Here is a 26,354-nt window from a genome sequence, read left to right as displayed (position 1 = left end):
CTGTGACGCACTGCGCTTTCCACCTTTTCAAAATCTGCAGCTTGCAGCCTTGCAGTAGTAAGGCCTGACAATTTTTTGACTTAGGTTTTTTTTGCAACAACCTGAAATATCTTTTTGTGGACGTCCAATACTTTTGGATCTTGATCTTTCAATCAATACTAGCGGCGAATTTTGGTTATTCCCGTTTTTTTTTTTTGGAAAAAGCCTTATTTCTTTCACAATCTTTTTACTTTACTATAAGCAAAATTTTTATTAGTAAAATTTTGTAGCTTTTTGCCACTCTCACGCGAGCCTTCCGTTATTTAATGTTTTTAAGAACAGTACCAAATACACCGTTTTCCATGGCTAGAAACTTCTTGGTTGAGATCGATTCTACATGCCATACTAAAAAAAAGAGTCCGTTTGCTACTGACATTGTGCCCAAAACGTGCCATAGTTTGAAGATTAGCAGATAATAGCAGTTCATATTGCACATTTTGGACGCACAATGATGCACATATCCGACCAAAAGAGTTAGACTGAATCCGGGTGAATACGGTAAGTACTTTTTTACGAACGACAGGTGTACCATTATTTGGTATTGTTGTTAAAACACTTAATTACCACTACGTTTTATAAGCTACACATTTATAAACGAGGCACAAACATTGATTTTTTATGTAATACATACCTTGAAGATAATAATAAACACCATTTTTAATAAATATAGTAAAAATTTCAAATTTCCCAGGAACTCAAAATCATACGCAGAACAAAAAATTATTATTTTAAAGATTATTATTTAATGATATTCATTATTATCTTATTTTTTTATTTTATTTTTTGTTTGTAATATTTTTTAGTAAATTAAAATACGTATATTAGAAAAATTGAATTAATTTATTTTTTTATTTTGTCCTTCAATAAGCTGGTAAATTTTCATCAGATATATATGTAAGAGAGTGGAAGATGTAACAGCAGATGTAACAGTATGAAAATCCAGTATAGAAAAAAAAAAAAAAGAGTTCCAGTATGGGAACATAGTGGACCGTCTGAACTTGAGGAGTGACTTCAAATACACCCTGTACAATTGCAAGTCTTTCAAAGAGCTGCAGAAGCAATATGACGTATTTGAACGCGTCAACGAAAAGAGCTACTGTTTTAATTGTGGATCAGCTGATCATCTTCGCAAGGATTGCGCAAGGAAAGCTGCCACGAAATGCTTCAGTTGCAACAACGAAGGACACATGTCTAGAGATTGCCCTAGGTCAGCTGCTGGTGTCCAAGTTGTGCGCAGCGAAAGACGGATGAAAAAGGTCATCATCAACGACGTCGAAGTGGAGTGCCTAGTGGATACTGGAGCAGATGTATCTATATTGAGAAAGTTCATCTTTAACAAAATCCCGAATGTCCTCTTAGAGTTATTCTCCGCTTAATCTCCAGACTGACATCATTTGTGCTTGTTATAGGAGTGCATAGGTAGATAAACTCCTTGACGGACCCAAAGCTATAGTTTTCTGCAGTCAGCTGAGAATCAAGACGCCGCGATTCTCTGCTAGAGCACACCATAAACTTTGTTTTCTCCATATTTCTCCATATTCACTGCTAGTCCTACTTTTGCTGATTCCTTTTCAATAGCCCCGAAGGCTCCTGTGACATCACGCTTGGTGCGGCCAATGATATCAATATCATCAGCGTAACCAAGGAGCTGGACACATCTGTTGGTTAATATCGTGCCCGTCCGATGTACACCAGCCTTTCTTATAATACTCTCCATTAAAATATTGAAGAGTATACAAGACAGCGAGTCACATTGTCTGAGGCCACACTTGGTAGTAAACGTTTCGGATTGGCCACTTCCTACCTTGACACAGCTGATGGTGTTGCTCAATGTCATTCTGCAAAGTCTAGTCAGCTTTACTGGTATACCAAGCTCAGACATGGCGGCATATAGGCGATCTCGCCGGGGGCTATCAAATGCGGCTTTGTAGTCGACGAAGAGATGGTACGTGTCGATCTGGTTTTCGTAAGACTTCTCCAGGATTTGGCGCTTTGTAGTCGACGAAGAGATGGTACGTGTCGATCTGGTTTTCGTAAGACTTCTCCAGGATTTGGCGCAAGGTGAAAAACTGGTCAACAGTGGACTTGCCAGGTCTGAACCCGCACTGATAAGGTCCAATCAGTGCTTCAGCATGGAGTTTCAGTCTTTCACACAAAACGCTCGTTAGGACCTTGTACGCAATTGGAAGAAGACTAATTCCGCGGTAGTTGGTGCGCACCGCGGCATCACCCTTCTTCAGGATAAGACAGATCATGCTGAGGTTCCAATCTTCGGGCATGAGCCATATCTTACTGATTAGTTGGTGCATGCTCCCTACCAATATTTATTTATTCATTATTAACAATGATCTGTTATTTCTATATTATTATAACTAACAGTAAGGATAAGGATAAGAGTAAGGATAAATTAAGTTAAAAGATACTCCATAATTTTGGATTTAATTACATCTAGGGATAGTTCAGGGGACAATAAATGGGACAATGAGTTATAGTTTTTACAAATAACGCGGAATGGATCGTGTTCCGCAAAATTACACCTAGAAATCGGTAACCAAAGGGGTCGGAAGGATCTAGTTACTCTATTAGGCACAGAAAACATTAATTTTTCAAGAAGTACTTGTAAGTCAACCTGTCCAAGAATAAGCACATGAAGTAGCATAACCCCAGCACAAGTACGGCGCTCTTTTAAAGGAGGTAGGTTTAGTAGTTTTAACCGGCAATTATACAACGGGAGGGAAGTGGCAGTATCCCAGTTAAAGCTTTTTAACGCAAATAGCAGAAACTGCTTTTGGACTGATTCAATCCTCCTTTGCTGAACAAAGTATTGCGGACTCCAAACGCTAGAACAGTATTCCAAGATAGGACGAACCAACGATACGTATAGAGTTTTAGTTGTGAAAGGATCATCAAATTCTTTAGACCAACGTTTGATAAAAGCTAGCACACCTCTGGCTTTATTAACTGTTAGTGATATGTGGTCGTTGAAGGACAACTTATTGTCAAAAATTACTCCAAGATCGTTAATAAGGAAAACACGATCTAAAACGTTATTCCCAAGAGAGTACGAAACGATGTGAGGCACACTGCGATTGAACGTCATAACCTAACACTTAGAGCAGTTAAGCAAAAGGAGATTGTTTGAGCACCACAAGAAGACTTCGTTAAGGTCTAGTTGCAGGTGTCTATGAAGGAAATGGTCTGAGAAAGAAAGACATAACTTGACATCATCAGCATACATAAATGTAGTAGCATAGTTTACAACACTAGGTAAATCGTTGACAAAAAGAACAAACAGAAGAGTAGAAGTCGATTGTTTTTCCATTAAACTCTCGGTCCTTTCTGCACCATACAATTAAAAATAAATATTTATCTGTATGTTTCCATCGAAGTCAAATTTTTACCTTTATGTAGTTTATGAGTTTGAGTTTATGCAGGTTTTTTTCGTTTTTTCTTTAAGTTTCCTCGAATTAATATATATTATAATTGTTTTTGTTTAGAATTTATAAAGAATTAAATAATTAATAGAAAAAAAATTTTGGAGTTCGTTGTGTTATTATGATTTTATGGGTGACGAAAGTCTGAGTCGTGAACATGCGCTCAATTTTGCTCGCCACTGTATATAGGCGTTTTGTCCATTGGCGGCTTTCCTTGGCAAATTCCATGTGTACTTGGTATGTCCAACATCTACAAATAGGCCCAGTGCTTTTTCATTCGATAATTTTGACGGTAGACACTGTAGTCATAGTTTTCATTATCTTGCCGCTAAACTCTTCGTCGGCGTTTAGCATAGAATTCAACTGTGACGCACTGCGCTTTCCACCTTTTCAAAATCTGCAGCTTGCAGCCTTGCAGTAGTAAGGCCTGACAATTTTTTGACTTAGGTTTTTTTTGCAACAACCTGAAATATCTTTTTGTGGACGTCCAATACTTTTGGATCTTGATCTTTCAATCAATACTAGCGGCGAATTTTGGTTATTCCCGTTTTTTTTTTCGAAAAAAGCCTTATTTCTTTCACAATCTTTTTACTTTACTATAAGCAAAATTTTTATTAGTAAAATTTTGTAGCTTTTTGCCACTCTCACGCGAGCCTTCCGTTATTTAATGTTTTTAAGAACAGTACCAAATACACCGTTTTCCATGGCTAGAAACTCTTGGTTGAGATCGATTCTACATGCCATACTAAAAAAAAGAGTCCGTTTGCTACTGACATTGTGCCCAAAACGTGCCATAGTTTGAAGATTAGCAGATAATAGCAGTTCATATTGCACATTTTGGACGCACAATGATGCACATATCCGACCAAAAGAGTTAGACTGAATCCGGGTGAATACGGTAAGTACTTTTTTACGAACGACAGGTGTACCATTATTTGGTATTGTTGTTAAAACACTTAATTACCACTACGTTTTATAAGCTACACATTTATAAACGAGGCACAAACATTGATTTTTTATGTAATACATACCTTGAAGATAATAATAAACACCATTTTTAATAAATATAGTAAAAATTTCAAATTTCCCAGGAACTCAAAATCATACGCAGAACAAAAAATTATTATTTTAAAGATTATTATTTAATGATATTCATTATTATCTTATTTTTATACCCTTGCAGAGGGTATTATAATTTTGGTCAAAAGTGTGCAACGCAGTGAAGGAGACATCTCCGACCCTATAAAGTATATATATTCTTGATCAGGATCACCTCCTGAGTTGATATGAGCATGTCCGTCTGTCCGTCTGTCCGTCTGTCCGTCTGTCCGTCTGTCTGTCCGTCTGTCTGTCTGTTTCTACGCGAACTAGTCTCTCAGTTTTGAAGCTATCGTCTTGAAACTTTGCACACACCCTTCTTTCCTTTGCACGCAGTATATAAGTCGGAACGGCCCGGATCGGCCGACTATATCCTATAGCTGCCATATAACTGATTGATCGGAAATGGTATAACTTTGGTGTTTTTAGAGTTAGAAAGTTCAAATTTGACATGAGAGCTATTTTTGGCAAAACATTACGTCATGCCAAATTTCATAAGGATCGGCCGACTATATCCTATAGCTGCCATATAACTGAACGATCGGAAATGACCCAACTTTCGTGTTTTTGAAGATAGAAAGCTGGAATTTAATACAGATTCTATTTTTAGTCAGTTGATCCAACCTACCAAATTTCATTAGGATCGGCCGACTATATCCCATAGCTGCCATATAACTGAACGATCGGAAATGGTATTTGGTAGAAATATCAACTTTCGTATTTTTAAAGATAGAAGTTTGGGACGTTTTTTAGATTTTGTATTGTAATAAATTGGATTATATATTCCTATTCCCATAAGGATCGGCCAACTATATCCGATGTTTGCGATATATATCCGGTTTTAACTGCAAGGGTATATAAACTTCGGCTCCGCCCGAAGTTAGCTTTCCTTTCTTGTTTTATTTTATTTTTTGTTTGTAATATTTTTTAGTAAATTAAAATACGTATATTAGAAAAATTGAATTAATTTATTTTTTTATTTTGTCCTTCAATAAGCTGGTAAATTTTCATCAGATATATATGTAAGAGAGTGGAAGATGTAACAGCAGATGTAACAGTATGAAAATCCAGTATAGAAAAAAAAAAAAAAGAGTTCCAGTATGGGAACATAGTGGACCGTCTGAACTTGAGGAGTGACTTCAAATACACCCTGTACAATTGCAAGTCTTTCAAAGAGCTGCAGAAGCAATATGACGTATTTGAACGCGTCAACGAAAAGAGCTACTGTTTTAATTGTGGATCAGCTGATCATCTTCGCAAGGATTGCGCAAGGAAAGCTGCCACGAAATGCTTCAGTTGCAACAACGAAGGACACATGTCTAGAGATTGCCCTAGGTCAGCTGCTGGTGTCCAAGTTGTGCGCAGCGAAAGACGGATGAAAAAGGTCATCATCAACGACGTCGAAGTGGAGTGCCTAGTGGATACTGGAGCAGATGTATCTATATTGAGAAAGTTCATCTTTAACAAAATCCCGAATGTCCTCTTAGAGTTATTCTCCGCTTAATCTCCAGACTGACATCATTTGTGCTTGTTATAGGAGTGCATAGGTAGATAAACTCCTTGACGGACCCAAAGCTATAGTTTTCTGCAGTCAGCTGAGAATCAAGACGCCGCGATTCTCTGCTAGAGCACACCATAAACTTTGTTTTCTCCATATTTCTCCATATTCACTGCTAGTCCTACTTTTGCTGATTCCTTTTCAATAGCCCCGAAGGCTCCTGTGACATCACGCTTGGTGCGGCCAATGATATCAATATCATCAGCGTAACCAAGGAGCTGGACACATCTGTTGGTTAATATCGTGCCCGTCCGATGTACACCAGCCTTTCTTATAATACTCTCCATTAAAATATTGAAGAGTATACAAGACAGCGAGTCACATTGTCTGAGGCCACACTTGGTAGTAAACGTTTCGGATTGGCCACTTCCTACCTTGACACAGCTGATGGTGTTGCTCAATGTCATTCTGCAAAGTCTAGTCAGCTTTACTGGTATACCAAGCTCAGACATGGCGGCATATAGGCGATCTCGCCGGGGGCTATCAAATGCGGCTTTGTAGTCGACGAAGAGATGGTACGTGTCGATCTGGTTTTCGTAAGACTTCTCCAGGATTTGGCGCTTTGTAGTCGACGAAGAGATGGTACGTGTCGATCTGGTTTTCGTAAGACTTCTCCAGGATTTGGCGCAAGGTGAAAAACTGGTCAACAGTGGACTTGCCAGGTCTGAACCCGCACTGATAAGGTCCAATCAGTGCTTCAGCATGGAGTTTCAGTCTTTCACACAATACGCTCGTTAGGACCTTGTACGCAATTGGAAGAAGACTAATTCCGCGGTAGTTGGTGCGCACCGCGGCTTCACCCTTCTTCAGGATAAGACAGATCATGCTGAGGTTCCAATCTTCGGGCATGAGCCATATCTTACTGATTAGTTGGTGCATGCTCCCTACCAATATTTATTTATTCATTATTAACAATGATCTGTTATTTCTATATTATTATAACTAACAGTAAGGATAAGGATATGAGTAAGGATAAATTAAGTTAAAAGATACTCCATAATTTTGGATTTAATTACATCTAGGGATAGTTCAGGGGACAATAAATGGGACAATGAGTTATAGTTTTTACAAATAACGCGGAATGGATCGTGTTCCGCAAAATTACACCTAGAAATCGGTAACCAAAGGGGTCGGAAGGATCTAGTTACTCTATTAGGCACAGAAAACATTAATTTTTCAAGAAGTACTTGTAAGTCAACCTGTCCAAGAATAAGCACATGAAGTAGCATAACCCCAGCACAAGTACGGCGCTCTTTTAAAGGAGGTAGGTTTAGTAGTTTTAACCGGCAATTATACAACGGGAGGGAAGTGGCAGTATCCCAGTTAAAGCTTTTTAACGCAAATAGCAGAAACTGCTTTTGGACTGATTCAATCCTCCTTTGCTGAACAAAGTATTGCGGACTCCAAACGCTAGAACAGTATTCCAAGATAGGACGAACCAACGATACGTATAGAGTTTTAGTTGTGAAAGGATCATTAAATTCTTTAGACCAACGTTTGATGAAAGCTAGCACACCTCTGGCCTTATTAACTGTTAGTGATATGTGGTCGTTGAAGGACAACTTATTGTCAAAAATTACTCCAAGATCGTTAACAAGGAAAACACGATCTAAAACGTTATTCCCAAGAGAGTACGAAACGATGTGAGGCACACTGCGATTGAACGTCATAACCTAACACTTAGAGCAGTTAAGCAAAAGGAGATTGTTTGAGCACCACAAGAAGACTTCGTTAAGGTCTAGTTGCAGGTGTCTATGAAGGAAATGGTCTGAGAAAGAAAGACATAACTTGACATCATCAGCATACATAAATGTAGTAGCATAGTTTACAACACTAGGTAAATCGTTGACAAAAAGAACAAACAGAAGAGGTCCTAAGTGACTACCTTGTGGGACGCCAGATGAAACATTTATAATCTGTGATGAACTGTTTTTAAACAAAACACGCTGCGTGCGGTTCGATAGATAAGACGTCAACCACTGTACTATATGTGGAGAAAACCCCAAAAGACACAGCTTATGAAGGAGGAGATGGTGGTTCACAGAGTCAAACGCTTTACTAAAGTCAGTGTACACCACATCAGTTTGCATGCGGCTCAGAAAACCTCTGTGGATAAACGAAGTGAATTCAAGAAGGTTAGTTGTGGTAGAGCGATGCTTGACAAAACCATGCTGTGAAGTGGAAATAATGCTTTTACAAAAATGTTGCAGTTGGAAAGTAACCAGTTTCTCAAGCAGTTTGGGAATCGCAGATAGCTTAGCAATCCCCCGGTAGTTCTCAATAAGTGCTTTAGAGCCTTTCTTATGAAGCGGAATAATAAAAGATTCATTCCATCTCTTGGGAAGACATGCCAGCTCCAAGGATAAGTTGAATAAGATAGTGAGAGGATAGCAAAGGATATCAGAACAGTACTTTAGAACACAGCTAGGAACATTGTCAGGACCAGCAGAGAATGATATATCTATTGTTGAAAGAGCTTCGAACAGATCCGAACAGATTCGAAATTTTGAAGAGTAAATGTTGTTTATATGTGGTAATTTATAAGGATAAGAAGAATTGGGGTTATATGAATCGGACGAATAGGTGGTTTGAAAAAATGACGCAAAGAGATTAGCAATACCTTGCTCAGAAGAATGTGAAATATTTTTATATGATAGGGAAGGAGGAAAAAGATTTGATTTACGTTTCATATTGACAGAAGAGTAGAAGGAGCTTGGATCATTTCGAAAGTTTACCTTACAATTCCTGATATACTGCTTATAGAGTTGATCGTTGAGAATAATAAACTGGTTGCGAACATAAAGAAAGTTTGACTGGTGGCACATCGATCCTGACTTAAGAAACTTTTTGTAAGCTCTGGATTTCCTGTTCTTAAGACGAGAAAGGTGTTTATTATACCAAGGTGGTTTAGACAGACAATGATACTGGGACTTCCGGAACAAATTATGAAGGCATTATTAATTATTTCGTAAAACGAATCCGTAGCTGCTTCAATTGTGTTTATAGATGAAAGAAAATTCCAATCGATTTCAGCTAAATGATTCCGAAGGGCCATAAAATCAGTCTTTCTGAAGCATTTGAAACGAGGTTGAACATTAAAGCAAGCTTCATTGTGAGGCACATCAATTAACACCGATGCTAATAGTGTAGGGTGGTGAATGTCTTCAGGAAGCGATAGCGGCGGGGACCGAATGACTGTCACAGAGGATGACACATTAGAAAAAATAAGGTCGAGAAATCTACCATGAGTGTTATGAATTGGATTAATTTGGAGCAGGGCAAGATCGGTTAAGCCATCGATAAAGTCGTTATGACAACTGGAAAGCAAGGAATTGTCTACCTCAGACGGGATCCAGGAAATGATGGGAAGGTTGAAATCTCCCATGATTAGGATTAAATCACGGTCCTTGGCCAACGAAGAAACAGACCTAATGGCATCACGATGGTGAAAGTACACAATATCTTCAGCCATGGGAGGAATGTATGAACAGGTCAGGAAAATATGAGACGAGCCAGTTAAAATTTTCAATGAACTCAATTCCAAACTCGTTCGTGAAAGCAATAATTTCAGAAGGGTACTCATTAGTAACAGCAATGAGGACACTCCTGCAAAAGTTGGACGATCCAATCGAAACACTATGAATTTGGAAACGAAAATTTCATAATCAGAGACAGAGGAGTTAAGCCAAGTTTCAGTAAGCACGATAGCATCAAAATCAAAAGAAGCACTCTTTGTAAAAAATTGGCTCAGCTTACCCAGAATACTTCTAACGTTTTGACAGCAGCAGGAAAATGCTATGTTATTCAGTTTTTTGAAGCAGTTTCTGCAGGGATAGGATTCTAAGCGTCTTTTGCTAGGAATTCATGAATCATACTGTGCTCAGGCCAAGCTACAGGATAAGTGCTTTTTCAAGGTAGGAATCAGGTAGAACTATTTTAAAAGAAGAAATAGAATGCTTATGCTTAAAGTTAAACTTAAAAACAGCTATTTCATTAGGAGCTACATTAAGATGGTTTAACAGGTGACTCCTGACATTATCAACAGTAGCATCCGGCATAAGTCGAGAGACAAAAATGGCCTTACGAGGAGCAACCGCCCTCAACGTAAGTCCAGAAGATCTAACTTCAGGCGCCACACCAACCAGAGGCCTTGGAGACATCACAGCTAGAGCAGAGGGTATATTGTCCAACGATGGGGGTTGGCCAACGATGTTGTTTTTCGGAATTTTTCGTCTGGGGGATTCGCTTAACAACTTTAGCCCAAGGAATTGAGTTTCAAGAGCGAGAAATTGCTCATTAAGGGCCGAGAATTGCTTGCAGACATCTAGGAAACCATTTCTCGTCTGTTTCATAAAAGTCCGCATCTCTGACTCAATTTCTCTACAAGCGATGCAAGACCATGTCAGGCCAATTTTCTTGTTGATAAGGTCACTTATCCGTCCATTGTGTCCTCCTCCAGCACATTTAATATGTGAGCATTTATTGCAGAGCCAACAAGATAGGTATGAGTCACCCGTGATGGTTCCACCAAATTCACATTTTTTTGCTGTGCAAGTAAGACTCATTTTTGACCTCTTTTATGACGGAATGCAGACCACTGTAATAGCGTGTAAAGAATTTCGGCTCTCTGAAGCACTCTGTAGCCGAGAGTGGACGATCAGATCGGATGTAAGAGATGACGTTACAAAAGAGATGTGCAACGAAGGTTCGGCGTCGTGAAGAACAACAAACTCCACAGTAACTATGATGTAACGGGTTACGTCCGGAGTACAGCTCGGAGAGACTTATGTTGGAGAGTAAAATTAAAGCGCAACAGAGATAACTTTAACCGATTAAATGTATAAATTGGAAATAAATAGTTCAATGAACTTATTAAGTCGAATTTATTTTTAGGGATTAATTTTAGGAATTTATTTTTAGGGATTAATTGTTATATTTCAACTTGCCGCAGAAGGAGAAAGCTTAAGTTCAAGATCGAAAATAATTGCAAACTGGCAAGAGCGATCGAAGAAACACGTCCGGGTACGGCAAGTGAATATACAGAACTGAACATATCAGCCGTTTTTAAGCCGTTGGATTGCATCCTTGACTTCGATATGACTTGGGATTGGCACTTCAATATCAGTGCCATAGATTGGGGTTCATGGATCATGGTCTTCAAAGTCTGTGCTTGAGCCAGATAACCGACTCGACCTCAGCACGACCTCTGCTTCTATGACAAGATTTCCATAATCGTCCCTGCACGCCACTGCACCAGGTTTAAATCCTTGGGTCAGACGCTTGACCCTCTGGTAGAAGTTACGTGCTTCATTTGTGCATCTGCTGCTCTCTGTGCTCTCACACTCTCGCCTTTCCTGCTCTTTCTTTTTGCGTCTGAAAAGGCGTTTTTCGTCTCTTCAATGCTGACCTGTAGACATCCACAATAGCTCGTGTCGCCCCAGCCTGCAGTGTTCTTCTGTAGGCGGCGTCCTTTGCAGCTGTTGCGTCATGACACTCCTGATCGTACCATGGATTCCATGTTAGAGGACGCTGGAATCCAAGCACTTCTTCTGCCGAAGCTCGCAGGGAGTGAGATATGAGCGCCCACATATCGCTTATGTCTTCAGTGGAGTCGTGAGTGGCGAATGCATTCTTCGCCTGTTGTGATTGCAGCTTTCCGATGTCCAGCCTTCTTAACACACTTCGACGTGCAATCTTCGCCACACATAGCCGTGTGCGAATCTTAGCTGCAACAAGATAATGGTCGGAGTCGATGTTGGGACCCCGACAGGATCGCACGTCGAGTATATTAGATGCGTGCCTTGCATCGATCACAACATGATCGATCTGATTTCTGGTCAGTCAATCGGCAGAGAGCCAAGATGCGCTATGGATGTCCAAATGACGGAATCCAGTACTACGAACTACCTTATTATGCGCAGGTGGTCTCATGTAGACTAAATCGCCCGACGGTGGCACCAAAGATGCTTCTCGTCTTACCTTGGCATTAAAATCCCCGAGAAGAATTTTAATGTCATGGGAAGGACAGCGTCCATAAGCTCGGTCGAGCTCCGCATAGAAAGAGTCCTTGGTGGCATCATCCTTTTCCTCCGTTGGGTCATGTGTGCATATCAGGCTGATGTTAAAGAATTTGGCAGTAATTCGGATCGTTGCAATTCTCTCGTTTGTTGGCCGAAAGTGAGAGACTCGGCGCCGCAGCCTGGCACCTACAACGAAACCACAACCAAATTCATGCCGTTTTTTAAGGTAGCTGTAGTAAATGTCACAGTTCTTCTTCTTTATGCAGCCTTGTCCTATCCATCGCATTTCCTGGATAGCAGAGATGTCAGCCCTACATTTGTTGAGGGTATTTGCTAGTTGTTGAGCAGCACCAGGTCTGTACAATGTTCGTACGGTCCAGGTTCATACTCTCAAATCATTGTCCTTTTTTACGCTTGCTATAAATAGTATTATTAATACAAATGATGAAATCGATGTTCCTCCGCAGTATAAAAAAGAAGTATCAATGCTGATCAAGAACTACAAGGCGGTAGATTCAGTAGCAGGCTGGATTCCAGTCAAGCTGCCAATTGTTCCAGATGGTGAGATTATCCCATTTCGTCAATCTCCGAGTCGATTTGCGATTGCCGAACAACAGGATGTCGAACAGCAGATCGTAGAATGGCTATCTGCTGGAATTATACGCAAAAAGGATGGCACACGCCGTGTTTGCGTTGATTTTCGTAAGCTGAACTCGACGGTATTGAGAGATTCCTTTCCCTGTTATAGAGGAAGTACTTGAAAAGCTGCAAAAAGCGCGATACTTTACCGTGATGGACTTGGAGAATGGTTTCTTCCACGTTGCCATTGAGGAAGAGAGCAAGAAATTTACAGCGTTCAACCAAATCCAGATTGTACGAATTCAATAGAACACCGTTTGGATTTCGGAATTCGCCAGCTGTATTCATTCGCTACGTTAATTACGTATTTCAGGAGCTGATGAACAAGATTTATATTTGGATGATATAATAATTCACGCCGAGACTGCAGAGCAATGTTTGCAAAAGATGGCACTCGTCTTCAAAAGAGCTGGGGCGTTTGGCCTGAAGATCAAGTGGCGAAAATGTCACTTCTTGCAGAGAAGAATTTACTTCTTGGGCCACAACATTGAAGACGGAAACCTGTGGCCTGGACAAGAGAAGACTGTAGGGGTCAGCAAATTTCCGGTGCCGAAAAACGTCAGAGCAGTCCAAGCTTTTCTGGGGCTGACGGGATTTTTCAGAAAATGTATTCTGAATTATTCGCAAATTTGTAACGAACATAGATGCCGCGGGAACCTTGCTATCGACGGTATCGGGTGAGAGATGAGCTGCACGCGTTTGCCGGCCTAGATCTCGTCGGCTAGTGGGTAGGTTCCCTGAAAATCTCATCTCTCCCCGCAAGGTTCCTGATGTTCATCATAGCAATCGAATTTGTTCGAATGCGTGCCTGGCCTAACGAACGGCGTAGGCCTAACCGTGATCCCTATTGAAGCTCCCCTCCGGGAAAATTTTTTGCCCGCTACGGCATCCTGGAACGGCTGGGTGTACGCATGGCGGCTGCAAACTAGACTGGGACTACACTATTTACCACATTATAAAATTTTGTTGATTAAATTCATAAAAATATTTCATCTAGAGTTCTACGTTAAAAGATATTAAATTCAATTCAAAAATTCTCTTATGTTTTAAAAGGACGGCCTAAGGATTAAACTAAAACTAATCATCTCCATTCAAAAAAATCTCTTAAAATCTAAAATGTTCTCCTTAACCTAAAGAATGAACCAAATGTCTTAAACGCCTTATAGTAATCCAAGTAGAAATTAAAAAAATAAAGGAGGTAACCGGTGAGAGGCGGATGTTTCATATCGGTCTACTGATGATTTCGCTGATAAATATTGGTAGGCGATCGACGATGGGGGCGGGGCTACAGGGCTCCAAGTTGGAAAGCGATGGCGGATTGCTTTCTCAGCCTGACCGGAGCTGCCGCGGTAGGGACACAGCGAGGGATCAAACCCGAATTCGGGGAGGGTCCAAGGTACGGACGCCAACGAACGGACCTTTTTCTAAGCCTACTTCACTCACCCATTATTTCCCACGTCGCGATGATGGAAGCGCTTCCAGCATGCCACCTGTAGGGGAGTTTTTTCAAGATTTAAGGGTCGCCGAACGCTTCCCGTAACGATAAACAAAAGGCTTTTACGAAATGTCGAGGAAAACCGCACGTGAACGCCCGCCTTAGGACGACTCTTCCCTCATCGGGATATCACACATTCGTCTATCCTATAAGTGGCCACATCCGACAGCACTAGCACCGCTATGTTGCCTTTCGCCCACGCTTTGGGCCCGCTTTCGCCCGGGTCAATGCCCTGATCGCTAACGGTCGGGGTCAAGCGCAATCCTTGATGGGGGTTAAGGGGGTAACTTGCGCGGCTGCTTCTCTTGTTTCGCGCCTCCTTGTTCCTCCTCCTTTTGGCTGCCGCTAGAGCTCTTTCTCTCCTCGCCCTCTCTGGGGGCTCACGGAGACAGCTACTTAAAGTTTCACCGCTCGTGACGCACACCACCGTATTTGCTGGGCTCCGGCTCTCTCTGTCCCTCAACACTTTCAAAAACCCGCGCTCAGGGATTATTATTTGTCGGTGGGTCGAATGCCTCCTTTCCTCCCTCTTTGCAAACGTTTCGCTTTTCCAATTGCTCAAAATGCCGGCTCAGAAATGAAAAATATCGCACTCTCTCTATCTTTTCCCCTCTTTCCTTTCTCCTTCGATCCTACCCGATCTTACCCGTTTGCAGGGCTGCCAACTCCTGCCGCTTCTACCACTATCGATAACATCCTAAGCGTTGCCACCTAGTTCCTTTATCCGCCTGCCTCTGTTACAAATTGCACGCCCGTTAACTGACCTGCTGCGCAAAGATGTTCGTTTCCAAATGGCTGAGCCTCAGATGAACGCGTTCCAGAGTTTGAAGGATGCGTTGACAAAGGAACCTGTTTTGAAATTCTACACCAGAGGAGATAAAACTAAGTTACACACAGACGCATCAAAAGACGGATTTGCAGCGGTATTAATGCAGTGGTTCGATGACAAACTCCACCCTATCCAGTATTGGAGCAAAAAGACAACAGGAGTTGAGTCCCGCCAGCACAGTTATATCCTGGAAGCCAAAGCCGTGTATCTAGCGGTACACAAATTCAGACATTATCTGCTGGGATCGCCGTTTAAGCTGATAACGGATTGTGCCGGTTTCAAACAAACTCTACAGAAGGCGGATATACCAAGAGCAGTCACGCAGTGGATTGTTTATCTACAAGATTTCGTTTTTACAGTGGAACATCGTCCTGGAGAATGATTAAAGCATGTTGACTGCCTAAGTCGCTATCCTGATCGGGTTATGCTTGTCTCCTTAGAGATCACAGCACGCATCAAAAACGCTCAAAAAATAGATGAGATGCTGAAAGCAATTTTGGAAATTATCAAATGCCGCCCATATGAGGGGTACAAGATAAAAGCTTTTTCCATCCCGAAAGCGATGGAAAAAGATTTAATTGTTGACGCCCATAATTCAGGCCATTTTGCAATACAAAAAACTCTACATACTATTCAACAATCCTATTGGATTCCTCACTTGGAGCAAAGTTCAGCATGTGGTGAGCAATTGTGTAAGATGCATTATTTTCAACAAGAAACTTGGCAAGAAAGAAGGTTTTTTAAACTGCATCGATAAAGGTGATCAACCCCTTCACACGCTGCATGTTGATCATCTGGGTTCCATGGATGCCACTGGAAAACAATATAAATACATATTTGCGATGGTGGACGCATTCACAAAGTTTATATGGCTTTTTCCTACGAAGACTGCAAGCTGCGAGGAAACGCTGAAAAAGGTTGACACTTGGTCCGAAATTTTTGGCAACCCAGTGCGGATGGTTTCGGACAGAGGCTCTGCTTTCACAGCCAACTTTTTTGCAGATTACATGAAGGAAAACGTGTTGAACACGTTTTAAGCACAACTGGAGTTCCCCGCGGAAATGGTCAGATCGCAAGATTTCGGCACATGATCCAGCCAAGTGGTTTAAGGCAGTACCTGAAGTGCAGAGAGCTGTTAATTCCCACGTACATGCTTCTACTAAGAAGTCACCATTTGAGCTAATGTTTGAACAATAATCAGTGAAGATGAACAATAATCCAACCAATCGTATTCTACAGCTTCTAGATGAGGAGATGTATTCAAACTTCGACGAGCAACGGCAGCAACTTAGAAAAGACGCAAAGATCGAAATTCAACGTGCACAGGATTCCTACAAAAAGTACTATGACCTGAGGCGTACACCAGAAGTCAATTATAAAGTTGGAGACTTAGTCGCTATACGCCGGACACAGTTTGTTGCAAGGAAAAAGCTGGCTGGAGAATATCTGGGACCGAAAGAAATATCAAAAGTTAACAGAAACGGCAGATACGTAGTTCGGAAGGCTGCGGATGTAGAAGGCCCATGCCTTGTAACACTTCAACCACCTGTGATCACATGAAGTTGTGGCGTTATGTAAAGGATAATGAAGACGCTTGGTCATTTGGGACAGATGACTAGTCAGGAATGGCCGAATGTAAGAGAGTGGAAGATGTAACAGCAGCAGTATAACAGTATGAAAATCAGCAGTATGGCAGCAGTGTGAATATCAGCAGGTATGGCAGCAGTATGAAGGTCAGCAGTATGGCAACTTGAAAGAAAAAGCGTCGGTAGGGCAGCATCGAGGAAGCAGCAACAGCAAGTAGAACGACGGAAAGCAGCAGCAGACATTATCCTAATTTTAAAATATAAGGAATCAGAACTTGTAACATTTAATACACATAACTATCTCTTATAAAACTGAGTGGAGTTAAAAACTCTCCTCACATTTGGGGGCTCGTCTTAACCAGAAAATTACAAAGTGACGCCGTCCCGAAAAGTCTTAAAAAGTGAAGGAGTTGGATCACAAAAGGGAATGAGAGCAAATGAGTGAAAAGTCCAGACAGCAGTAGACTTCTAGAATACCAATTACGAAAGAAAAGCAGCCGTACTACACAAGGTCAGTTGCCGCAGCAGATAAAAATCGGAAAATTAGTGAGCCGGAGAGAAACGTTGAAGCAAGTGGAGATAAAAATATGAGTGAGACAAAGAGCTACGTGCAGAGTCTCGTCGAAGCAAGTGTGACTAAAACACAAAGCAACGTACAGAATCCCGTGGAATCGAGTGGAGGAACAAATGTCGCAGCTGACGCAATTGCAAGCTGTTCGATCGCCGAGAACACAAAAACGCTGCAGGATCTTGTTCAGCTTATGGCATTCAAAATGAAAGCAGATACACAAAATAGCCGTTGCTCAGTTACAGCGGAAAGTTTCGCGAAAATAATTCCGGAGTTTGACGGAGAATCCATGCCGGTCAAGAATTGGTTTGACAATTTCGAGCTGAATGCTAAAGCTCACGATTTGAACTTAAAGCAGCTGTATTTACAGGCACGTGCCAAAATGACAAAAACAGCTAAATTGTTTTTGGATTCGACTTACGTACACCAATACACAGAGATGCGGGTGTTGCTGCAGACAGAGTTTAGTCGTCAATACGCTACATAGTAGACGGCCTAAACTTGAGGAGTGACTTCAAATACACCCTGTACAATTGCAAGTCTTTCAAAGAGCTGCAGGAGCAATACGACGTATTTGAACGCGTCAACGAAAAGAGCTTCAAGCCGTTCCAGCTGAACGATGAAAAATGGACGCTGAATCAGAAAAAACAGTACGAGTTCAACGACCGAAAAAGCTACTGTTTTAATTGTGGATCAGCTGATCATCTTCGAAAGAATTGCAAAACTGCCACGAAATGCTTCAGTTGCAACAACGAAGGACACATGTACAGAGATTGCCCTAGGTCAGCTGCTGGTGTCCAAGTTGTGCGCAGCGGAAGACGGATGAAAAAGGTCATCATCAACGACGTTGAAGTGGAGTGCCTAGTGGATACTGGAGCCGATGTATCTATATTGAGAAAGTTCAGCTTTAACAAAATCCCGAATGTCCTCTTGGAGAGATGTACATCGACGCTCCGTGAACTAGGAAAGAAGATCACGTATCCAGAGGGATGCTTTTTGGCTGAGGTTGCAGTAGATCACTAGAAAACCCAACTCAATGTCATTTTGCAAAGTCACGTGCGCACCGTGGCATCACCCTTCTTCAGGATGGGACAGATCATGCTGAGGTTCCAATCTTCGGGCATGCTCTCCGTGAGCCATATCTTACTGATTGGTTGGTGCATGCTCCCTACCAACATATCACCAGCTGCCTTAAACAATTCTGCCGGCAGGCCGTTAGCACCTGCAGACTTGTTGTTTTTAAGCCGTTGGATTGCATCCTTGACTTCGATATGACTTGGGATTGGCACTTCAATATCAGTGCCATAGATTGGGGTTCATGGATCATGGTCTTCAAAGTCTGTGCTTGAGCCAGATAACCGACTCGACCTGAGCACGACCTCTGCTTCTGTGACAAGATTTCCATCATCGTCCCTGCACGCCACTGCACCAGTCTTAAATCCTTGGGTCAGACGCTTGACCTCTGGTAGAGGTTACGTGCTTCATTTGTGCATCTGCTGCTCTCTGTGCTCTCACACCCTCGCCTTTCCTGCTCTTTCTTTTTGCGTCTGAAAAGGCGTTTTTCGTCTCTTCTTCTCGACCTGTAGACATCCACAATAGCTCGTGTCGCCCCAGCCTGCAGTGTTCTTCTGTAGGCGGCGTCCTTTGCAGCTGTTGCGTCATGACACTTCTGATCGTACCATGGATTCCTTGTTACAGAACGCTGGAATCCAAGCACTTCTGCCGAAGCTCGCAGGGAGTGAGATATGAGCGCCCACATATCGCTTATGTCTTCAGGTATTGAAGGTGCTCGGCTTAATAGCCCCGAGACGTGAGTGGCGAATGCATTCTTCGCCTGTTGTGATTGCAGCTTTCCGATGTCCAGCCTTCTTAACACACTTCGACGTGCAATCTTCGCCACACATAGCCGTGTGCGAATCTTAGCTGCAACAAGATAATGGTCAGAGTCGATGTTGGGACCCCGAAAAGATCGCACGTCGAGTATATTAGATGCGTGCCTTGCATCGATCACAACATGATCGATCTGATTTCTGGTCAGTCGATCGGCAGAGAGCCAAGATGCGCTATGGATGTCCAAATGACGGAATCCAGTACTACGAACTACCTTATTATGCACACGTGGTCTCATGTAGACTAAATCGCCCGACGGTGGCACCAAAGATGCTTCTCGTCCTACCTTGGCATTAAAATCCCCGAGAAGAATTTTAATGTCATGGGAAGGACAGCGTTCATAAGCTCGGTCGAGCTCCGCATAGAAAGCGTCCTTGGTGGCATCATCCTTTTCCTCCGTTGGGTCATGTGTGCATATCAGGCTGATGTTAAAAAATTTGGAAGTAATTCGGATCGTTGCAATTCTCTCGTTTGTTGGCCGAAAGTGAGAGACTCGGCGCCGCAGCCTGGCACCTACAACAAAACCATAACCAAATTCATGCCGTTTTTTAAGGCAGCTGTAGTAAATGTCACAGTTCTTCTTCTTTATGCAGCCTTGTCCTATCCATCGCATTTCCTGGATAGCAGAGATGTCAGCCCTACATTTGTTGAGGGTATTTGCTAGTTTTTGAGCAGCACCAGGTCTGTACAATGTTCGTACGGTCCAGGTTCATACTCTCAAATCATTGTGCTTTTTTACGCTTGCTATAAATAGTATTATTAATACAAATGATGAAATCGATGTTCCTCCGCAGTATAAAAAAGAAGTATCAATGCTGATCAAGAATTACAAGGCGGTAGATTCAGTAGCAGGCTGGATTCCAGTCAAGCTGCGAATTGTTCCAGATGGTGAGATTATCCCATTTCGTCAATCTCCGAGTCGATTTGCGATTGCCGAACAACAGGATGTCGAACAGCAGATCGTAGAATGGCTATCTGCTGGAATTATACGCAAAAAGGATGGCACACGCCGTGTTTGCGTTGATTTTCGTAAGCTGAACTCGACGGTATTGAGAGATTCCTTTCCCGTCCCTGTTATAGAGGAAGTACTTGAAAAGCTGCAAAAAGCGCGATACTTTACCGTGATGGACTTGGAGAATGGTTTCTTCCACATTGCCATTGAGGAAGAGAGCAAGAAATTTACAGCGTTCAACCAAATCCAGATTGTACGAATTCAATAGAACACCGTTTGGATTTCGGAATTCGCCAGCTGTATTCATTCGCTACGTTAATTACGTATTTCAGGAGCTGATGAACAAGATTTATATTTGGATGATATAATAATTCACGCCGAGACTGCAGAGCAATGTTTGCAAAAGATGGCACTCGTCTTCAAAAGAGCTGGGGCGTTTGGCCTGAAGATCAAGTGGCGAAAATGTCACTTCTTGCAGAGAAGAATTTACTTCTTGGGCCAAAACATTGAAGACGGAAACCTGTGGCCTGGACAAGAGAAGACTGTAGGGGTCAGCAAATTTCCGGTGCCGAAAAACGTCAGAGCAGTCCAAGCTTTTCTGAGGCTGACGGGATTTTTCAGAAAATGTATTCTGAATTATTCGCAAATTGCACGCCGGTTAACTGACCTGCTGCGCAAAGATGTTCGTTTCCAAATGGCTGAGCCTCAGATGAACGCGTTCCAGAGTTTGAAGGATGCGTTGACAAAGGAACCTGTTTTGAAATTCTACACCAGAGGAGATAAAACTGAGTTACACACAGACGCATCAAAAGACGGATTTGCAGCGGTATCAATGCAGTGGTTCGATGACAAACTCCACCCTATCCAGTATTGGAGCAAGAAGACAACAGGAGTTGAGTCCCGCCAGCACAGTTATATCCTGGAAGCCAAAGCCGTGTATCTAGCGGTACACAAATTCAGACATTATCTGCTGGGATCGCCGTTTAAGCTGATAACGGATTGTGCCGGTTTCAAACAAACTCTACAGAAGGCGGATATACCAAGAGCAGTCACGCAGTGGATTGTTTATCTACAAGATTTCGTTTTTACAGTGGAACATCGTCCTGGAGAATGATTAAAGCATGTTGACTGCCTAAGTCGCTATCCTGATCGGGTTATGCTTGTCTCCTTAGAGATCACAGCACGCATCAAAAACGCTCAAAAAATAGATGAGATGCTGAAAGCAATTTTGGAAATTATCAAATGCCGCCCATATGAGGGGTACAAGATAAAAGCTTTTTCCATCATGAAAGCGATGGAAAAAGAACTTATTGTTGACGCCCATAATTCAGACCATTTTGCAATACAAAAAACTCTACATACTATTCAACAATCCTATTGGATTCCTCACTTGGAGCAAAGTTCAGCATGTGGTGAGCAATTGTGTAAGATGCATTATTTTCAACAAGAAACTTGGCAAGAAAGAAGGTTTTTTAAACTGCATCGATAAAGGTGATCAACCCCTTCACACGCTGCATGTTGATCATCTGGTTTCCATGGATGCCACTGGAAAACAATATAAATACATATTTGCGATGGTGGACGCATTCACAAAGTTTATATGGCTTTTTCCTACGAAGACTGCAAGCTGCGAGGAAACGCTGAAAAAGGTTGACACTTGGTCCGAAATTTTTGGCAACCCAGTGCGGATGGTTTCGGACAGAGGCTCTGCTTTCACAGCCAACTTTTTTACAGATTACATGAAGGAAAACGTGTTGAACACGTTTTTAGCACAACTGGAGTTCCCCGCGGAAATGGTCAGATCGCAAGATTTCGGCACATGATCCAGCCAAGTGGTTTAAGGCAGTACCTGAAGTGCAGAGAGCTGTTAATTCCCACGTACATGCTTCTACTAAGAAGTCACCATTTGAGCTAATGTTTGAACAATAATCAGTGAAGATGAACAATAATCCAACCAATCGTATTCTACAGCTTCTAGATGAGGAGATGTATTCAAACTTCGACGAGCAACGGCAGCAACTTAGAAAAGACGCAAAGATCGAAATTCAACGTGCACAGGATTCCTACAAAAAGTACTATGACCTGAGGCGTACACCAGAAGTCAATTATAAAGTTGGAGACTTAGTCGCTATACGCCGGACACAGTTTGTTGCAAGGAAAAAGCTGGCTGGAGAATATCTGGGACCGAAAGAAATATCAAAAGTTAACAGAAACGGCAGATACGTAGTTCGGAAGGCTGCGGATGTAGAAGGCCCATGCCTTGTAACACTTCAACCACCTGTGATCACATGAAGTTGTGGCGTTATGTAAAGGATAATGAAGACGCTTGGTCATTTGGGACAGATGACTAGTCAGGAATGGCCGAATGTAAGAGAGTGGAAGATGTAACAGCAGCAGTATAACAGTATGAAAATCAGCAGTATGGCAGCAGTGTGAATATCAGCAGGTATGGCAGCAGTATGAAGGTCAGCAGTATGGCAACTTGAAAGAAAAAGCGTCGGTAGGGCAGCATCGAGGAAGCAGCAACAGCAAGTAGAACGACGGAAAGCAGCAGCAGACATTATCCTAATTTTAAAATATAAGGAATCAGAACTTGTAACATTTAATACACATAACTATCTCTTATAAAACTGAGTGGAGTTAAAAACTCTCCTCAAATTTGGGGGCTCGTCTTAACCAGAAAATTACAAAGTGACGCCGTCCCGAAAAGTCTTAAAAAGTGAAGGAGTTGGATCACAAAAGGGAATGAGAGCAAATGAGTGAAAAGTCCAGACAGCAGTAGACTTCTAGAATACCAATTACGAAAGAAAAGCAGCCGTACTACACAAGGTCAGTTGCCGCAGCAGATAAAAATCGGAAAATTAGTGAGCCGGAGAGAAACGTTGAAGCAAGTGGAGATAAAAATATGAGTGAGACAAAGAGCTACGTGCAGAGTCTCGTCGAAGCAAGTGTGACTAAAACACAAAGCAACGTACAGAATCCCGTGGAATCGAGTGGAGGAACAAATGTCGCAGCTGACGCAATTGCAAGCTGTTCGATCGCCGAGAACACAAAAACGCTGCAGGATCTTGTTCAGCTTATGGCATTAAAAATGAAAGCAGATACACAAAATAGCCGTTGCTCAGTTACAGCGGAAAGTTTCGCGAAAATAATTCCGGAGTTTGACGGAGAATCCATGCCGGTCAAGAATTGGTTTGACAATTTCGAGCTGAATGCTAAAGCTTACGATTTGAACTTAAAGCAGCTGTATTTACAGGCACGTGCCAAAATGACAAAAACAGCTAAATTGTTTTTGGATTCGACTTACGTACACCAATACACAGAGATGCGGGTGTTGCTGCAGACAGAGTTTAGTCGTCAATACGCTACATAGTAGACGGCCTAAACTTGAGGAGTGACTTCAAATACACCCTGTACAATTGCAAGTCTTTCAAAGAGCTGCAGGAGCAATATGACGTATTTGAACGCGTCAACGAAAAGAGCTTCAAGCCGTTCCAGCTGAACGATGAAAAATGGACGCTGAATCAGAAAAAACAGTACGAGTTCAACGACCGAAAAAGCTACTGTTTTAATTGTGGATCAGCTGATCATCTTCGAAAGAATTGCAAAACTGCCACGAAATGCTTCAGTTGCAACAACGAAGGACACATGTACAGAGATTGCCCTAGGTCAGCTGCTGGTGTCCAAGTTGTGCGCAGCGGAAGACGGATGAAAAAGGTCATCATCAACGACGTTGAAGTGGAGTGCCTAGTGGATACTGGAGCCGATGTATCTATATTGAGAAAGTTCAGCTTTAACAAAATCCCGAATGTCCTCTTGGAGAGATGTACATCGACGCTCCGTGAACTAGGAAAGAAGATCACGTATCCAGAGGGATGCTTTTTGGCTGAGGTTGCAGTAGATCACTAGAAAACCCAACTCAATGTCATTTTGCAAAGTCACGTGCGCACCGTGGCATCACCCTTCTTCAGGATGGGACAGATCATGCTGAGGTTCCAATCTTCGGGCATGCTCTCCGTGAGCCATATCTTACTGATTGGTTGGTGCATGCTCCCTACCAACATATCACCAGCTGCCTTAAACAATTCTGCCGGCAGGCCGTTAGCACCTGCAGACTTGTTGTTTTTAAGCCGTTGGATTGCATCCTTGACTTCGATATGACTTGGGATTGGCACTTCAATATCAGTGCCATAGATTGGGGTTCATGGATCATGGTCTTCAAAGTCTGTGCTTGAGCCAGATAACCGACTCGACCTGAGCACGACCTCTGCTTCTGTGACAAGATTTCCATCATCGTCCCTGCACGCCACTGCACCAGTCTTAAATCCTTGGGTCAGACGCTTGACCTCTGGTAGAGGTTACGTGCTTCATTTGTGCATCTGCTGCTCTCTGTGCTCTCACACCCTCGCCTTTCCTGCTCTTTCTTTTTGCGTCTGAAAAGGCGTTTTTCGTCTCTTCTTCTCGACCTGTAGACATCCACAATAGCTCGTGTCGCCCCAGCCTGCAGTGTTCTTCTGTAGGCGGCGTCCTTTGCAGCTGTTGCGTCATGACACTTCTGATCGTACCATGGATTCCTTGTTACAGAACGCTGGAATCCAAGCACTTCTGCCGAAGCTCGCAGGGAGTGAGATATGAGCGCCCACATATCGCTTATGTCTTCAGGTATTGAAGGTGCTCGGCTTAATAGCCCCGAGACGTGAGTGGCGAATGCATTCTTCGCCTGTTGTGATTGCAGCTTTCCGATGTCCAGCCTTCTTAACACACTTCGACGTGCAATCTTCGCCACACATAGCCGTGTGCGAATCTTAGCTGCAACAAGATAATGGTCAGAGTCGATGTTGGGACCCCGAAAAGATCGCACGTCGAGTATATTAGATGCGTGCCTTGCATCGATCACAACATGATCGATCTGATTTCTGGTCAGTCGATCGGCAGAGAGCCAAGATGCGCTATGGATGTCCAAATGACGGAATCCAGTACTACGAACTACCTTATTACGCACACGTGGTCTCATGTAGACTAAATCGCCCGACGGTGGCACCAAAGATGCTTCTCGTCCTACCTTGGCATTAAAATCCCCGAGAAGAATTTTAATGTCATGGGAAGGACAGCGTTCATAAGCTCGGTCGAGCTCCGCATAGAAAGCGTCCTTGGTGGCATCATCCTTTTCCTCCGTTGGGTCATGTGTGCATATCAGGCTGATGTTAAAGAATTTGGCAGTAATTCGGATCGTTGCAATTCTCTCGTTTGTTGGCCGAAAGTGAGAGACTCGGCGCCGCAGCCTGGCACCTACAACGAAACCACAACCAAATTCATGCCGTTTTTTAAGGTAGCTGTAGTAAATGTCACAGTTCTTCTTCTTTATGCAGCCTTGTCCTATCCATCGCATTTCCTGGATAGCAGAGATGTCAGCCCTACATTTGTTGAGGGTATTTGCTAGTTGTTGAGCAGCACCAGGTCTGTACAATGTTCGTACGGTCCAGGTTCATACTCTCAAATCATTGTCCTTTTTTACGCTTGCTATAAATAGTATTATTAATACAAATGATGAAATCGATGTTCCTCCGCAGTATAAAAAAGAAGTATCAATGCTGATCAAGAACTACAAGGCGGTAGATTCAGTAGCAGGCTGGATTCCAGTCAAGCTGCCAATTGTTCCAGATGGTGAGATTATCCCATTTCGTCAATCTCCGAGTCGATTTGCGATTGCCGAACAACAGGATGTCGAACAGCAGATCGTAGAATGGCTATCTGCTGGAATTATACGCAAAAAGGATGGCACACGCCGTGTTTGCGTTGATTTTCGTAAGCTGAACTCGACGGTATTGAGAGATTCCTTTCCCTGTTATAGAGGAAGTACTTGAAAAGCTGCAAAAAGCGCGATACTTTACCGTGATGGACTTGGAGAATGGTTTCTTCCACATTGCCATTGAGGAAGAGAGCAAGAAATTTACAGCGTTCAACCAAATCCAGATTGTACGAATTCAATAGAACACCGTTTGGATTTCGGAATTCGCCAGCTGTATTCATTCGCTACGTTAATTACGTATTTCAGGAGCTGATGAACAAGATTTATATTTGGATGATATAATAATTCACGCCGAGACTGCAGAGCAATGTTTGCAAAAGATGGCACTCGTCTTCAAAAGAGCTGGGGCGTTTGGCCTGAAGATCAAGTGGCGAAAATGTCACTTCTTGCAGAGAAGAATTTACTTCTTGGGCCACAACATTGAAGACGGAAACCTG

General features: G+C 42.4%; 3 protein-coding genes across 6 annotated transcripts in view; all 3 read right to left on the bottom strand.

Moving 5' to 3' along the window:
• Positions 1 to 26,354, bottom strand: part of LOC108128214 (uncharacterized) — a 215,426-nt gene that overhangs the window by 154,062 nt on the left and 35,010 nt on the right. The gene's annotated exons all lie outside the window — the stretch shown is intronic.
• Positions 18,319 to 19,869, bottom strand: LOC138927801 (uncharacterized). The gene is made up of 3 exons (XM_070283137.1): positions 19,799 to 19,869; positions 18,782 to 19,578; positions 18,319 to 18,554 (listed from the first exon to the last, which is right to left on the bottom strand). The coding sequence occupies exons 1-3, from the start codon at positions 19,867 to 19,869 to the stop codon at positions 18,319 to 18,321; spliced, it is 1,104 nt and encodes a 367-aa protein (XP_070139238.1).
• Positions 24,047 to 25,424, bottom strand: LOC122321357 (uncharacterized). Its single transcript, XM_070283136.1, has 3 exons — positions 25,402 to 25,424; positions 24,510 to 25,306; positions 24,047 to 24,282 (listed from the first exon to the last, which is right to left on the bottom strand). Exons 1-3 carry the CDS (start codon positions 25,422 to 25,424, stop codon positions 24,047 to 24,049), a joined length of 1,056 nt encoding a protein of 351 aa, XP_070139237.1.

This window comes from Drosophila bipectinata, chromosome XR (genome assembly GCF_030179905.1).
Source record: "Drosophila bipectinata strain 14024-0381.07 chromosome XR, DbipHiC1v2, whole genome shotgun sequence".
In the NCBI taxonomy this organism is placed as follows: Eukaryota; Metazoa; Arthropoda; class Insecta; order Diptera; family Drosophilidae; genus Drosophila; species Drosophila bipectinata.
The sequence above is the reverse complement of the archived record's forward strand: the minus strand, read 5'-3'. Positions and strand labels throughout refer to the sequence as shown.

Excerpts from the sequence above, each read along its gene's own strand:
- LOC122321357 (XM_070283136.1), bottom strand. The coding sequence starts at position 25,424 with ATGAATTTGGTTGTGGTTTCGTT. Across the intron at positions 25,307-25,401 it reads AATTTGGTTGTGGTTTCGTT|CCTGATATGCACACATGACC; the intron begins GTAGGTGCCAGG and ends CTTTAACATCAG. Across the intron at positions 24,283-24,509 it reads AGAGCAGGAAAGGCGAGGGT|TGCCAATCCCAAGTCATATC; the intron begins GTGAGAGCACAG and ends CTGATATTGAAG.
- LOC138927801 (XM_070283137.1), bottom strand. The coding sequence starts at position 19,869 with ATGAACCTGGACCGTACGAACATTGTACAGACCTGGTGCTGCTCAAAA. Across the intron at positions 19,579-19,798 it reads AGCAAATACCCTCAACAAAT|CCTGATATGCACACATGACC; the intron begins GTAGGGCTGACA and ends TTTTAACATCAG. Across the intron at positions 18,555-18,781 it reads AGAGCAGGAAAGGCGAGGGT|TGCCAATCCCAAGTCATATC; the intron begins GTGAGAGCACAG and ends CTGATATTGAAG.